This window comes from Juglans microcarpa x Juglans regia, chromosome 6D, assembly GCF_004785595.1.
Source record: "Juglans microcarpa x Juglans regia isolate MS1-56 chromosome 6D, Jm3101_v1.0, whole genome shotgun sequence".
Taxonomy (NCBI): Eukaryota; Viridiplantae; Streptophyta; class Magnoliopsida; order Fagales; family Juglandaceae; genus Juglans; species Juglans microcarpa x Juglans regia.
In genome coordinates this window covers 1,468,151-1,482,946 of record NC_054604.1, presented here as the reverse complement: position 1 = coordinate 1,482,946, position 14,796 = coordinate 1,468,151, and the positions used below count along the sequence as shown (strand labels likewise).

Sequence of the window (14,796 nt, the reverse complement as noted above, 5' to 3'; positions counted from 1 at the left end):
AAATAATTTATTTTTGGTTTATTTCAAAATTATTGTCCTAGTAATAGTTTAAAGCACATGAAAAAATAATTATTTAATACTTAGTTGTAAATAAATTGTGATATAGTTGTTATTATATCATTTTCCTAAAACTATAGACTATCATGATCTATATATTATGAGCCGTGTCTTAGAGTACTACTTGAACGTGATCCAACCCAAAAAAAAAAAAAAAATATATCACAAGCTACAAAATTAAATTTAGTTATCGGTTGAACTCAAATGTATTGATCATGGTAGACATTGCTTCGGAGTTTCTTAAAAATAAAATGAATAGATTATAACTCTTTTATAATTATATATTAAAATGAGTAGTAGTTTTGTAAAACTGACATTTATAATTAATGAAATAATGTAGGGATGATACCTGCATAGTGCGGGAAGAGGTGGACCCTTCCCCGCACCTCGTCCCACACCATGTGAGGAAGGCTTTTCAACCCCGTCCCCGTGCCAAGGGGCAAGGTCGAAAATCTTATCCACCCCACTCCCCGCCCAGGCCAATACTACCCATGACTCATTTGATCTAAAAACTATTTTTGGGTTTAAAAATATTAGATCCAAATTATAATATAATTAAAATTATAAATTAAAATTTATAAATACAAAAAATAAAAATAAAAACTAGTAGCATAGTTTTAAACTCATTAAAGTTGTATTTTGGATTGTCATTAAGTCTTACATTACTTAAATATGACTAGTGTATTGCCTTGACCTTTCTATATAAAAGTTGACTTAAGAGGCCAAGATAATCTAATAACTTGAATATAATTTCAAATTTTTAACAAATTATATAAATTTATATAAATATTTAGAATTTATTTATTTTATATATAGAAGAGCGGGGGCAGGGCGGGTGAGGTTGCCAACCCCCCCCCCCCCTCCCCCTCTGGGAGCTAGACTTTCTCCTTGCGGGGCAAGAGCCCCCACCCCCACTGCACCGCATGGGCGGGTGAGGTTGCCAACCCCGCCCATGTAGGGGTGAGGTGGGATAGCGGGGTGTGGGCCCCGCTACCCACTCCTAAAATAACGTGCATGCTTACATTGACTGATTGTGAGATGGATTTTAAAATAGTTGTTAGAGAATTGTAGTTGTGTCATTATTCTTGTCAAAATCAATTCTCGTGCTTACTAACTTTAGCATGAATGACATATATAGTATACACATTAGAGAGCTGGCATAATTAACATAAGAAATTAATATCAATGTTGAAAAGAAGAGTTTCTTTCTAGACGGACGTAGAGACGGCTTCAGTATTTTATTATATTTTCAAGGATTTTAAGGTCTTGTTTGGATAGAAATATGCTTTCATTTCATTTATATCATCTCGTATCATTCTATCTAATTTTAATATCTAAACACCATAAATATAAATATTTTTCAATTTAAATCTTCAACTTTTTTTATCTAATTATTACCTAATTATTATAATTTGTTTAAACTTTTAAACAAAACACAAAAATAATTCAATTTTTTTTAAATTCTAAAACAAAAATAATATTCTAACAAAATTATATTTAACTTTTTTTCTCTCATTTCTTAAAACTTCATAAAATATTTTAATTCAAACCATTTTTAACTCATTTCATCTTAACTCAAATATCTTACTATTATTTATAAACCATTTCAACTCATAATCCAAATCGGCCTTAATATATCTCACATTTGTTACGAGTTTCATGTTTTTTTTTTTTTTTTTTAGTTATGTTGTATGCTCCACAGCTCCGGTATCCAAAAATATGAGAGGGATTAAGATTGTCAATAACCGCCTCAAATGCAAATAATTGTAGTTCAAAACTATAGTACTGCTAATGGATTCTCCTTCAATCAATGAAACTGTCTCCATGACGACCTTTTCCCGGTTACGAGTTGAGAAATTATAGGACCGGAATCATTATATTTATTTATTTTTCAGAGAATAAGGATAATACTCTCAATTTTATTAGCCAGTATACAAGGCCATGACGATGGAATAAAATAATAATAATAATAATAATAATAATAATAAAAGCCAAAAACCAAGGCCTTGTAAAAGTATAACTATGAACATACTTAAAAAAAAATGCATTCATTCATTCTTTTAAAGAAGAGAGCGGTATTTTAATTTTATCGATAAACTCTCACTTATAATATAATAATACTTTATATAAAAAGAGCAAGAGGATTACAGATGTAAACTCACTTCTATGAACAAAGAGGAAAAACCATTGTTAGGAATGAAACGAGACTGAAAATACAAGAAAAAACCATGAAGGACGATCTAATGTCGGAAGTCGGGGATACGTACACACGGATCCAAAGCAAAATGGCCAATCATATGTTTGGGAAATTCATAAATGGAAGAGAAACTTACATTGCTGCCCAAAGCTCTATAAGTAGTGAGACTATCCGCTAAAGTGCTCCCTTCTATGTAAACATGAGTAGGAAAGTGTTAATGCAAAAAATTGCATAACAGGTTAGAACAGGAGAAAAAATCATTCTTAACCCACTAAGGTACTCCAAGACTAAATAAAGTGGTTCGAAATCCACGATAGAAATCCGGAACAGTGGTACGGTGCTCGTACGTACATCCATAACAATAAATAAAAAATAAATATAGGAAATATAAATAAAGATGAAGACACACAGATTTGTGTGGTTTAGCACAAGGCCTACATTCATAGGTCATTTGAAGGACAAATCCATTATAATATGGGTATCTTATAATCTCTCATGATCTTTCATTTATCTTTGTACAATAGAAGTCGGATACCTTTTTTCCGGAAAAGATCATTTCAATAGCTATTCTCGTGAGGTCGAGGGTGATCTATGTGTTCTCATAATCCTTTCTTCGCCGTTTGGAAGTCTTGTTTCCTCAAATCTCAAATTCCCTTTTTATTGTGGCCCTATCAGTGGTAGGTGAGGAAGTAAGGTTTATCCCACTTTTCTCTTGCTTATCAAACTGGTTTTCTCCCTTTTCTTATTTTTCTCTTTTCTCTAACGCCTTCCTCTTTTCTCTCTAGCACTGGCTTTTTCTTGTCCCCTCGTCTTTTCTTTAGTGCTTCTAGATGATGACCCTTTGGTGTTGGGCCTGGGATGCCATATATGTCTAGGTGATTTTTTCCCTATAACATAAATAAATGGTTAAAATGTGAAATATCATCCTAAAGATCAACATATTTTCAAGGGGGACAAGAATTGTTATAAAACCAATTTATTAGGATGAGGAAATCCTTTTCCACCAGAAGATTAGGAATACTTAATTTGCTTAAACATGCTACACTTTTGAAGTGCACATATGAGTGAGTGAGAAGTGAGAGTGTCATGCCAAAGTATGCAATGGTGCCAATGAGGACTAGAATACTTGGATTTCATTTCTCGGTTTATTTTCACTTTCTATACTATAGTGTTTATTTTGAAATGTTTGTTGTTGTTATTATTGTACATTTTAATTATATTGATCTCACTTGACCATGAAAATTTTATTAAGAAAAAAATTTTATTTTCAAGCTATTGTATAAAACACACTTAGGCTACGCTTGGATATTGAACTGAGTTGAATTGAGTTGAGTTGAGATGATAAAATATTGTTATAATATTATTTTTTAATATTATTATTATTTTAGAATTTGAAAAATTTGAATTGTTTATTATATTTTGTATTGAAATTTGAAAAAGTTGTAATGATGAGTTGAGATGGGTTTAGGAAGCAAACGAAGAGTTGCGTTTGGGTAGTAATGTATTTTCAAGTATTCTGTAAGTAGTAGTGAAAAAATAATGAAAAAGTAATGATATTGAATAATAGTGAAAATTAAGTAAAAAATAATAATAAAATAATAAATAGTAGTGAGATATTCTAAAAAGTAAAATGTTTACACGCTATAATTTGATTTCAAAGATAAATTGTAATAGTTTCTTATATTTTCTTTTAAAATAAAAAACAAAAACCAAAATGGAACCCGCCCTTTGAAAACGACACGGTTCCAAGTCCAACGCCGTCGTTTTTATAAGCCGTGCGTCTCTCTTCCACTTTCGCGAACCGAGTGAGGTCTGCTCCGACTCCGAGAGCTAGCCGCGCTTTGAACGATGGGGAAGAAAACGAAGAAGCCCGGGAAAGGCAAAGAGAAAACAGAGAAGAAAACAGCGAAAGCAGAGGAAAAGAAAGCTCGTAGAGATTCCAAGAAGCTCTCTCCCGAGGATGACATCGATGCCATTTTGGTACTCATGTTCAGTATTTCTATAGTTTCCCTATATACCTATATGCTTCTTTAGTTAAACATGAATTAAATAAGCTAACTTTGGTATATAGATTGATGGTTCTCATGAGATTGATCGAATTGTGTACTATTTAGACAGAAATTCTGAACATTTTACCGAATTGAAGACTGGTAATTGATTAATTTGATTCACTAAGCTAATTTAGAATTTGGGCTATTGTCTGTCATTCCTGGAAAACTTTGATAGAAAGTGATGTTAAGTCTAAAGGGACACGCACAAGCTCTTTTGTCGAATATCCATTTGAGGTAAATGGGGGCTTAAGTTGAGCTTATCACATAGTTAGATTCAATGGGTTTTATCACAAGTGATGTTGCTCAAATGAAATTTATTTTATGAATTGAATGGTCACATTCTTCAACAAACAATGAAGAAGTGACTGTTTTCTTGAAGTGTATGATTATATTGGATGCATTTGATTCCACAGTTGAGTATACAAAAGGAGGAAGCAAAGAAGAAGGAAGTCCACATTGAGGAGAATGTCCCAGCGCCATCTCCCCGTTCCAACTGCACGGTAATACCCTTACTTGTAGTCGTCGGCAATTTTATTGAGTGTGCTACTTCTTTTATTTTTTTTCCTTTTACCGGTATCATTAAAAGATTTCTTTTCTTATCTTACTGACTTACCTTTGTAGCTGAACATTAATCCCTTGAAAGAGACAGAATTGATCCTTTACGGGGGTGAATTCTACAATGGCAACAAGGTTAGGTCTAACATTCATCGCTGTAATATTTGCTCTATTTGAAGAAAAGTATGCTTCTGCTTCACTTACGTAGATTCTATGCTAATTTGAATGGTTGCAGACATATGTGTACGGTGATCTTTACAGGTATGATGTGGAAAAGCAGGAATGGAAGTTGGTTTCAAGCCCTAATAGCCCACCTCCTCGTAGTGCTCATCAGGCAGTTGCTTGGAAGAATTACCTCTATATCTTTGGTAAACTGATAACATCTTTGCTTAATGTTACTTAGGCATTTTCTGTGTATACTTCATGTGCACTTGGGCTATGCCTATTCCTATCAATAAAGTTTTACTTTTACTTATCAAAAAATAAATAAAAATCTTTGCTTAAGTACATACGTACATACATACATACAGCTGCACACACACACACACACACACAGAGAGAGAGAGAGATAAAGACACATTAAATGTCATTTGATACATGTATATAGTCACATTCTTTTGTTGTTAGGTGGTGAGTTTACATCCCCAAATCAAGAGAGGTTCCATCACTACAAGGTGAACCATGTTTTATCTTGCTGCTTTTTGCCTATTTCTTGTTAGGTCTTCCTCTTGCACTTCCTTTGTACTCAGGCTATACCTTTTGATTTTTTTAGTAAAATCTTTGATTCTTACCTAAAAAAAATAATAATATTCTTGCAGCTTTTTTATTCAAGAATGCATGGCTGAGAATAGATATGGTTTTCAACTGTATTACCTACCTCTATATGTATATTTTCATGCTTGATCTGACAATGTCATCCTTTTTCTCACAGGACTTTTGGATGTTGGACCTGAAAACAAACCAATGGGAACAACTAAATCTAAAAGGGTGCCCTAGTCCACGCTCGGGTCATCGAATGGTAAGTTCAGGTTATTCTAGATTGATGCCCATGTCAGATAGGATCTTTACTTTATTAGTTTCAATCATGCATGTAAATTATAAGAAAATGTGTTAGCTGAAAATAGAATATATTTTTGAAAAACGGATTTGTACTTTAGTTCATTTATATTATGTTTGGGTGAAGTGGAATTGAGACTTGGTGTAGTCTTAAAGCAACCTAGAAGTAGTCATTGATAATCTCTTGACATTTAAGTTCGTGTTGGATAAATAATAAGACTCCAGTAATCAGTGCAATCTAAGTAAACATAAAGTATACAAGAAATAAGCCTATATTTAAGGAGAAAAAGATACAATCGTGAAAATTAAGCCCATTAAAGTCTACAGAAGCTGTTCAAAGGAAGATGGTATCGAAAAAGAAAGTTTTGAGCTCTTTCAGCGTCGTTCATGATCCTCAAAACTTCTACCTTTTCTTTCCTTCCAAATATACCATATGAGATAAGTACGAACCATTTTCCACATCATTGTGATTTGTGAGCTGCCACCTAGCCCTCTCCAATAATTGGGATTGGTCCAATCTTCTTCTGGGCATGACCCAAGCCAAACCAATACGTCTGAAGAAAACACTCCATAGAGCACTCGGAATCTCACAATGGAGTAAAAGATGATCCACTGTCTCCCACTCCTCTTACACATGTAGCACCAACCAACTAATATGACATGTCTTTTTCTTATGTTATCAGTGGTGAGAATCTTGCCTAGAGAGACTGTCCAAGCAAAGAAAACACAGCCCTTATGGGAAGTTAGACCTCCAGGTGCTCTTTCAAGAAAAATGATTAAATGATTTGTTATTATGATGAGCATAGGCATTACAAAAACCTAAACAAATTTTGCCAATTGTTGTTTATGATTCTGTCAAATAATACAGTGTCATCAATATATATGATTTCATGTTCCTGACTGAAAAAATATCCTAACAACTCATATGTCAACCTTGGCCATTTTTTTTTTAAATATATGTGGTTTCATGTTGAATATGACATGCTATAAAAGGTTTCCAATTAGTATCGGTTTTGAAACTAATAAAAGGTTCAAATCCCCTTGGGTGCAAACAATCTCTAGGGGCCATCGGACTGGAGGATTTTCTCCTTGAATTACCCGAGGTGCACTTGTGGGAAACTCCTTGCTGAGGACCTGTGCACCCCCGGGATTAGTCGGGATGTTCTTGGATACCTGGTGCCAATAAAAAAAAAAAAAAAAATCGCAATGATAACTCAAGATTACAATTTGCTGGATTGAACAATCCACACAAGTTACCTTCAAGTTCAATATCTAGTATCTCCTCAGTAACTAAATATTTTCTTTTGTTTGGAGTTTTATTCACGTGTGAAATCTGTGGAGTTTTCCTTATTGATCTTGTTATAGAAATTCCATCTCTTCTTTCTCTAATATGGTCAAATAAATTTGAAACACATATTAATTAGGAAAGTCCTACATGTATTAGGAAGCTGGAAAATTGTATGTCATGCTGTTTGGTCTTTGTCAATGCTAGAGTATTGGTTGCTGTTAAGTCTATGCCTTTAGATGCTCATAGAATATGTAAATTATTATCAGCAGTTCATTATTTGCATTGATATATTTCATGGATGGAATGATTGTCTTTTTTTGTTTTCTCTCCCTACTGTCTAGGCTGTTTCTTTCTAATTTACTTGTTGTATCTCTCAAAGCTTCTCTTTCTTTCTCGCTTTCCACATCACCAACCAGCACACTGAATGCATAAGTATTTTTTTTTTCCTTCTCGTTGAATGACTAAGTTGTAGCTTTTTGGCCTTTTGCCTTTTTTATTTTTTAATGGTATTGTGTTCAGCTTTCTGGCTTGATATTGTCTTCCACTCGGGTTTTGATGTACATAGTATAAATTCATAATTAAGTCTGTCCTCGTCTCATATGGACCTTTGTCTTTTTCATCTTTTACAGGTTTTATACAAGCACAAGATTATTGTATTCGGTGGCTTCTATGACACCCTTAGAGAAGTGAGGTTGTTGATAAGTCTTTCTTTATTGTTAAAGGTTTCATCATTGTATATTAATGGGTCTGTGTTGATTGTCTGATTGCTTGATGTTGAATGCTTTGACCCAAACCACTTTAGGGCACTAATTGTGAGTTTATTTTGTTGCATCTGTGGCTCTACTGGGAGATGATTCTCTTTAATTGGAAAAGCAGAATATTTTAAATGCTTTAAATTGATTAAAACAATTCATGGTCTCCTTGATGCTACATATTTTTCGACAGGGATATTTATCAAATTTTTTTTTTTTTTTTTTGGGGGGGGGGGGGGGGGGTTGAACTTTCGGCATCTGTTTAATTCAGTAATTTAAGTATTTGAATGACTGAACCCAGAATCAGAACCTTGCCATGTTGTTTATACTTTTTAGTTGTCATGGCACTGGAGTTTTTAAGTACTTCGACGTGGCGGTTGTTGTTTTTTGCAATACGTGTTTAACATTACAACTCTTTTCTTCTTCCTGATTGGTTTTTTGCGTTCTGTCTGAGAATTGCATGAGTTTCTTTTTACTCACTGCCATATGATAATTAATGCAGTTATTTTACTCCATTTATACAGGTATTATAACGATTTGCATATTTTTGACCTGGATCAGTTCAAGGTGAAATTTTTGGCCCCTTTTGTAGTTGGATAGTATTACCATGATCTATTGTTGTTGTTTTGATAACTGATGCTAATGCAATGCATTGTAGTGGCAAGAAATTAAGTCTAGGCCTGGATCCATGTGGCCAAGTGCCCGCAGTGGCTTTCAGTTTTTTGTTTACCAAGATGAGGTCAGTGATTTAGAAATGCACTTTATTATTGTAATCATGGAAATACTCCCTGCTTTAGTTTTGGATTGTAAATTTTCCATTCTTTGCTCAAGATGTGCTACGAAGTCTGGGGGCATGTAGGTATCAGTCAGAAAGTCAAATTTTGTTGGTCTTGAGGAGGAACTGATCTTAGTAATTTCAGAACTGAAGTCTGAGCTGATCACCTCACTTCGCTAGTTAGAGTTGCTAATTTTTAAAATCTTCCTCTCATCTTGTGATGTCCCCATATTGTTTCGAGTCATGTTTTTGTGATATGACAAATAGTTCTTCCTTTGTATGAGTAATGATCTTTTGGTGGTCTACTTTTTCACAAAACATTTTGAAAAGAAAATTTTAGATTCTGCACTGATTTTATCTAGGTTTTTCCAGTGATTTTATCAACGTATATGGTCATAATTTGATGCATACTGTTAAGATTGGTTCTAAATCTCTGACATAGTTACAAGTCATAGATAGCCTGATAGATGCAAGGTGCTTTTCAATTATATACCATTCCTTTATTGTTGGTTTGTAGATGATTCTTAATGGATCATCTATAATTATCTCATAAAGGTATCTCACATTTATGGTTTCTTTCATCCTTTTCAAAGAAGTTGACATTGTGGTCTTTTTTGCCAGCTCTAAGCCTCTAAATTCAAATATTGACAGGAGAAAAAGAAAATCATATATTTTACAGAGTTGGTTTGACATTGCAGATTTTCTTATATGGTGGCTATTCCAAAGAGGTTTCATCTGATAAGAACAGCTCAGAGAAGGGAATTGTTCATTCAGACTTGTGGTCCCTTGATCCTAGGACTTGGGAATGGAGTAAGGTTCGTGAATTCAGTGCCTTCTTTATTTACCCAGTCCACACTAGATGCGTATTGATAGCTCCCTTTATAAGCATGTTTTTCTGTTCTGTTATCTTTCATGTTAAGATTTGATTGCTTTGCTTTGTTTGTTGAATAGAAGTATGATGTGTTCTCTCACTCTGTTCTTATTTACATTTATCCGGGTGCTCCATGTTTGTGAGTTGATTACTGAGTGTTATTTGTATCAACAGTACATAATCTTAGGTGAGTTGGAAGCTGTTGGCTCTTGAAAGTAGACCAATCCTTTCATTGCAACAATCATACTGTGAAATTCAGACTCTTATGTTGTTGTTTTAGCTCTGTTGTAATATTTTATCAGAAGAGTATGGCATGAATCATGAGCAAATGCCTCTCCTATTCACCTTTCATGAAATTTTTTATTTCTCATTCGGTGATCTTGTTGCTATCAAATGTCTTTTATTACTACTAATGCCATTTCCTTTGTAACAGGTAAAGAAAAGTGGGATGCCTCCTGGGCCTCGTGCTGGGTTTTCCATGTGTGTTCATAAGAAGCGGGCTTTGCTATTTGGGGGTGTGGTGGATATGGAAATAAAAGGTTAGTTTTTTCTTGCCTATGTACTACTGTATTCATGTCAGAATTTTTCACCTTAAGTGTAATCTAAATATTTCTTTTTTCTTATCCTCTAAACCGTTTTCTATATCATACGTGCTCGTGTTGCATCCATCCTCGTGCCATTACCATATGGAACTAACCCCTATCAACTTGAACTGCATATCCTCAACATCTACCTTTCATGTGGTCATTTTATAGTTTTGTTTCTCGTTAAGATTGTAAGAAACTATTTTATTTAAATCCTCTTGAATTGTAATTCTAATCTCCTTCACTTTGGAAGCTACCTATATACCATTTGAACCAATTTCTGACAGTAAGATGGGGAAAAGTGAAGTGCATTTTATATTTCCCTGTTGGTCAAGACCAATCAATGTATAAGTGAGAAGTGAGATGGTGTGTTTCAAGGTACTAATCATGACACAGAGAAGAAAAAGAGCTAAGCTAGTCAGTAAAACTTATTTGTCTTGTGTTTTAATGGATAATTATGCTCGGCAGAAGAATAACTGTGAAATGTAAGTGTTTGTCACTGACCCAGTATGGTTAGGTTAGTGCTTTTTGTTATTAATGTTCTTGGGGGGTGGGTGCTTATTGTTATTATTGTTCAAATATGCAGGTGATGTGATAATGAGCTTGTTCCTGAATGAACTTTATGGCTTCCAGCTAGACAGCCGTCGCTGGTAAGTTTGAACAGAGATTACTTCCGTGAATGGATGAGTTTATTTAAATTATTGTCAGTGCTACTTAGCAGACATACCCTATAACTTACATTTGGTACGTTGAGTCAGTTCGGTTATTAAATCTTGGTTCTCTGTAAATTTAATCTGTAAGCTTATTATGTTTTCATAAACTAAGTTGTATGTTTCTAATGTCAATGCAAGCAGTGTCACTGAATTTTCTTGCTTGGTTAATATATATCTGGTTCTCTTTCTCTAATTACTTTTTCTTTTGTTTTTTTTTTGTATAGCCAATGAATATTTTTACTGTGAATTTGATGTTGTAGTCCGTGCCACTTACTGGCAAGTATATATCTTCTGTATATAGGTACCCATTGGAGCTACGGAAGGAGAAGTCAACAAACAATAAGGTACAGTCTCTGTTTAGAAGGAAAAAAAGAATCGGTAGAGTCTGAACGAAATATTTAATATGGATATCTACCCATACGTCCCTAATCTTTTTTTCTCACAAATCTTTCACATTCTATGGGTATATATAGTGGAAGTCATTCCTTGAAGATTGATTCTGTTTTAATAGTGGCTACCTTTTGCCTCGGTGTTTTCCAGTTAAAGAAGAGTTCCGGGCAGAAAGATACTGATGCCAATCTTGATGGTAAGGCAAATCCGATTGAGCAAGAGGAGAGTGCAGCAATGAGTGAAGATGATAATTTAGAGTACCATGAAGAAGCAGGTGACATAGAAAGCAACATTGATGAGATATCTCACCACGTGTCAACAACCATGAATGTTGGTAATGGAGGGCTGGCTTCCAAATCTGGAAAGCCTCTTGAATCTAGTGCCAAATTGGATATGCAAAATTCAGTATTGCCAGAGGTTTGCCACACTATTGATTTTTATTTTCACTGGCATTTAGATTTTTCCTACTATTAGATTATTAATCTAGTGCTAAATTCTAGATAGTGAAACCCTGTGGGCGCATTAACTCCTGCACGGTCGTTGGAAGAGATACATTGTACGTATATGGGGGCATGATGGAGGTCAAAGATCAGGAAATTACACTTGATGACTTGTATTCCCTTAATCTTAGCAAACTCGATGAGTGGAAGTGCATCATACCGGTTTGTTACATTACCTTCTCTACCTATAAATGCTTATTGCTTTTTTTTATTTTTATTTTATTTTTTATTTTTATTTTTATTTTTATATATATATCAGTAAATAAGAATTTTATTAAAAAAGGTGAAACCAAGTACACGGGAGATATACAAGGGCAACACCTATGCATGAGTGTCTAAAGATACAAGGAATTCATGTGCGTTCATGCCATTAAAGTCTATTGCAATCGACCAATGCTTATTGCTATCCTTTTACTGGTGACTTTATAGATGGCATAGAAGTAAGGCGATAGTTTCTAGTCTTAAATGTGGACCATTTAATAGTCTTTGAAGTTCCAAGTTGAAACTTCTAATGGGTTGAAATTACACCATTAAAAATGGGCTTCTACAATGTTGACATTACTAATATTATATATTTGCATCAATACCCATAAAAAAATTATATAATTCCATATCAAGTTTGTTTGGATCTGAGAAAAGTTGCAAAAAGAATCCTATTGGTTGTCCTAGCTTTATTCAATTTTGTCTGCTTAGCCTGATTATGCTTTATTTTATTGGCAAAGGCATCAGAATCTGAGTGGGTGGAAGCGTCGGAGGATGAAGATGAGGATGATGATGATGATGAAGATGATAGTGATGATGAATGCAATAGCAACAGCGATGAGACTAGTGATGGTGATGATGATGATGTGGAGGTGCATCTTCTTACTTGTTCAGCAAAAGATGCTTGTGTTATTTTTTAGTAGTTAGCTGCCCGCCCTCCTCTTACCAAGTCATGCTCGGTGTTTTTAAATTTGAACCTTGTAAAAAAAAGTTGAACCTTACTTTGCCCTCATGTTTTGGGCATGTAAGTGAGTGAGAGAGAGCTGGTGATACTCTGCAGAACGTAGATGTAGGGGCTTCTACTTTATATTTAAAAAATTGAGGAAGGTGTGCCGGTTTGTTTGAATTATGCTTCACTCTTCTGTGCATGTAGGCTGCAGGTGATGGGTCCCTTCAAATGGGAGATGCTGTTGCTTTGATCAAAGGCAAGGGGAAGACTCTAAGAAGAAAGGAAAAGCGGGCCAGAATAGAACAGATCAGAGCCAGTCTAGGCCTTTCAGATTCACAAAGAACCCCAATGGTACATTTACATGCACGCGCACACACATATATATGTACACATGTATAATTTTTTTTTTTTTTTTTTTCCAGATATACCAATACTAACATAGTATCACTACTATCACTAAGTCACCACCACCGCCACTATCATTATCATTGTAACTACTAGTCTGATGGATGAGCTTTAAACCTTCTTCAATACTTCGTTTCTCTAGGCGTCTGTTATAGATTTTGATTGGCTGAGTTTCTATGATTTTCTTGTATTTTTCTCGTTTATCATTAGGTGTTTTTCTTGTATACGTCTTGTGTACTTCGGACTAAGCTTTTTCGTCATCCTATAATTCAATTACCTATAAAAAAAACTACCATTATAGTCATAATTTCTTATTTTTGAAATATACTCATCCAAATAATATTTAATGGAAAAACCTATTTATTATCATCCTCTCAACATCCCTTAATGTGACATTAAATGATAGGCCCACAAGTGAAATATAATAAATAGTCTCCAATCATTTAATACCACATCATGGGATGATGAGATGGTGATGGTAAAAGGGATGATAAGTAGCATTACTCATAATTACATCGGTTTAAATCCCATAACTAAAAAATTTTTAAATTGTTCATCCAGACACAACCTTGGACTTCTAATATGTTTTCTGCTTCAGCCAATGATGTTCTCAACTGATAGCTTCTCATTTTTCACGTGAAGCCTGGAGAATCTTTGAAGGATTTTTATAAACGTACAAATTTGTACTGGCAAATGGCAGCTCATGAACATACTCAACACACTGGGAAGGTTTGTTTGTTCTCTTCATAATAAGCCTATTTACATGCATTCTTCAATTTTATTAACTAACCTGCTACATGTTCTCTCATATGCCTTTTGTTGTCCTCATATGGTTAATTAACAAATGTGGATTGGGTTTTCCGGGGGTTTATTTCCAGTTGAAATTAGAATTAAAACATAAAAAATACCAACAATATTGTTTCAGTTCATTTTATTGATGCAAGGCAAACCCAAGCCACAATTTCTACGAAACAAGCTGCATAAAGCAATTCTTGGAAGTGGTTGAGTTGAACTGTGTCTTTGGTGATTTTGTGTGAATGGGGAAATACAAGATACATTAGTTTGGATGTGATCTCAAAATCCCCTAAACCCAATTTCATTGGATTTCCAAGTTAAACATGCCACAGTGTAAATGAATGTACCAGTTGATGTCTTCGTGCTTTTGTGACATAAATTGTATTGGCTCACAGGAGCTCCGTAAGGATGGTTTTGATCTTGCTGAAGCTCGATATCGTGAACTTAAACCAATTCTTGATGAGGTAAACTTTTTGGTTTGTATCTCAAGGTTCAGATAGGACTTCTGCCTAAGAAAAAAAAAACATCAAATTTACATTGATTTTTCTTTATGCATATGATGCAGCTGGCCATATTGGAGGCAGAGCAGAAGGCCGAGGAGGAAGAAGGGCCTGAGACTAGTTCAAGAAAGAGAGGGAAGAAAAAAAATAAGCATTGAACCCCAGCAATTTTGAACTCAGTATATGCCATGAAGATATGTCATATTTATTTGTTGATTTTCATAGTAGAATTAATACATTATACAGCCCATGAATATGCCCGCATATGTACTAAGAGTGAGACATGTTTGCGTAATATTCACACACAAGTAAACTTCCCCTTTATTTTTCCCAGAATGTAAGTGCCCTCGATGTCCAACACATTCTCTATCTCTCT

General features: G+C 34.4%; 1 protein-coding gene across 1 annotated transcript; it reads left to right on the top strand.

The window, feature by feature from the left end:
* The first annotated feature begins 4,035 nt into the window (after nucleotides 1-4,035).
* LOC121234315 (kelch domain-containing protein 4) lies at nucleotides 4,036-14,756 on the top strand. Its single transcript, XM_041130209.1, has 20 exons — nucleotides 4,036-4,234; nucleotides 4,719-4,805; nucleotides 4,927-4,995; nucleotides 5,096-5,228; nucleotides 5,488-5,534; nucleotides 5,792-5,878; nucleotides 7,834-7,895; nucleotides 8,481-8,523; nucleotides 8,615-8,695; nucleotides 9,430-9,546; nucleotides 10,036-10,141; nucleotides 10,773-10,836; nucleotides 11,201-11,243; nucleotides 11,440-11,706; nucleotides 11,790-11,951; nucleotides 12,512-12,643; nucleotides 12,925-13,071; nucleotides 13,768-13,854; nucleotides 14,316-14,384; nucleotides 14,486-14,756. Exons 1-20 carry the CDS (start codon nucleotides 4,103-4,105, stop codon nucleotides 14,576-14,578), a joined length of 2,028 nt encoding a protein of 675 aa, XP_040986143.1. The 5' UTR covers nucleotides 4,036-4,102; the 3' UTR covers nucleotides 14,579-14,756.
* Nucleotides 14,757-14,796: the final 40 nt, after the last annotated feature.

Excerpts from the sequence above, each read along its gene's own strand:
- LOC121234315 (XM_041130209.1), top strand. The coding sequence starts at position 4,103 with ATGGGGAAGAAAACGAAGAAGCCCGGGAAAGGCAAAGAGAAAACAGAG. Across the intron at positions 4,996-5,095 it reads AATTCTACAATGGCAACAAG|ACATATGTGTACGGTGATCT; the intron begins GTTAGGTCTAAC and ends GAATGGTTGCAG. Across the intron at positions 8,696-9,429 it reads TTTTTGTTTACCAAGATGAG|ATTTTCTTATATGGTGGCTA; the intron begins GTCAGTGATTTA and ends TTGACATTGCAG.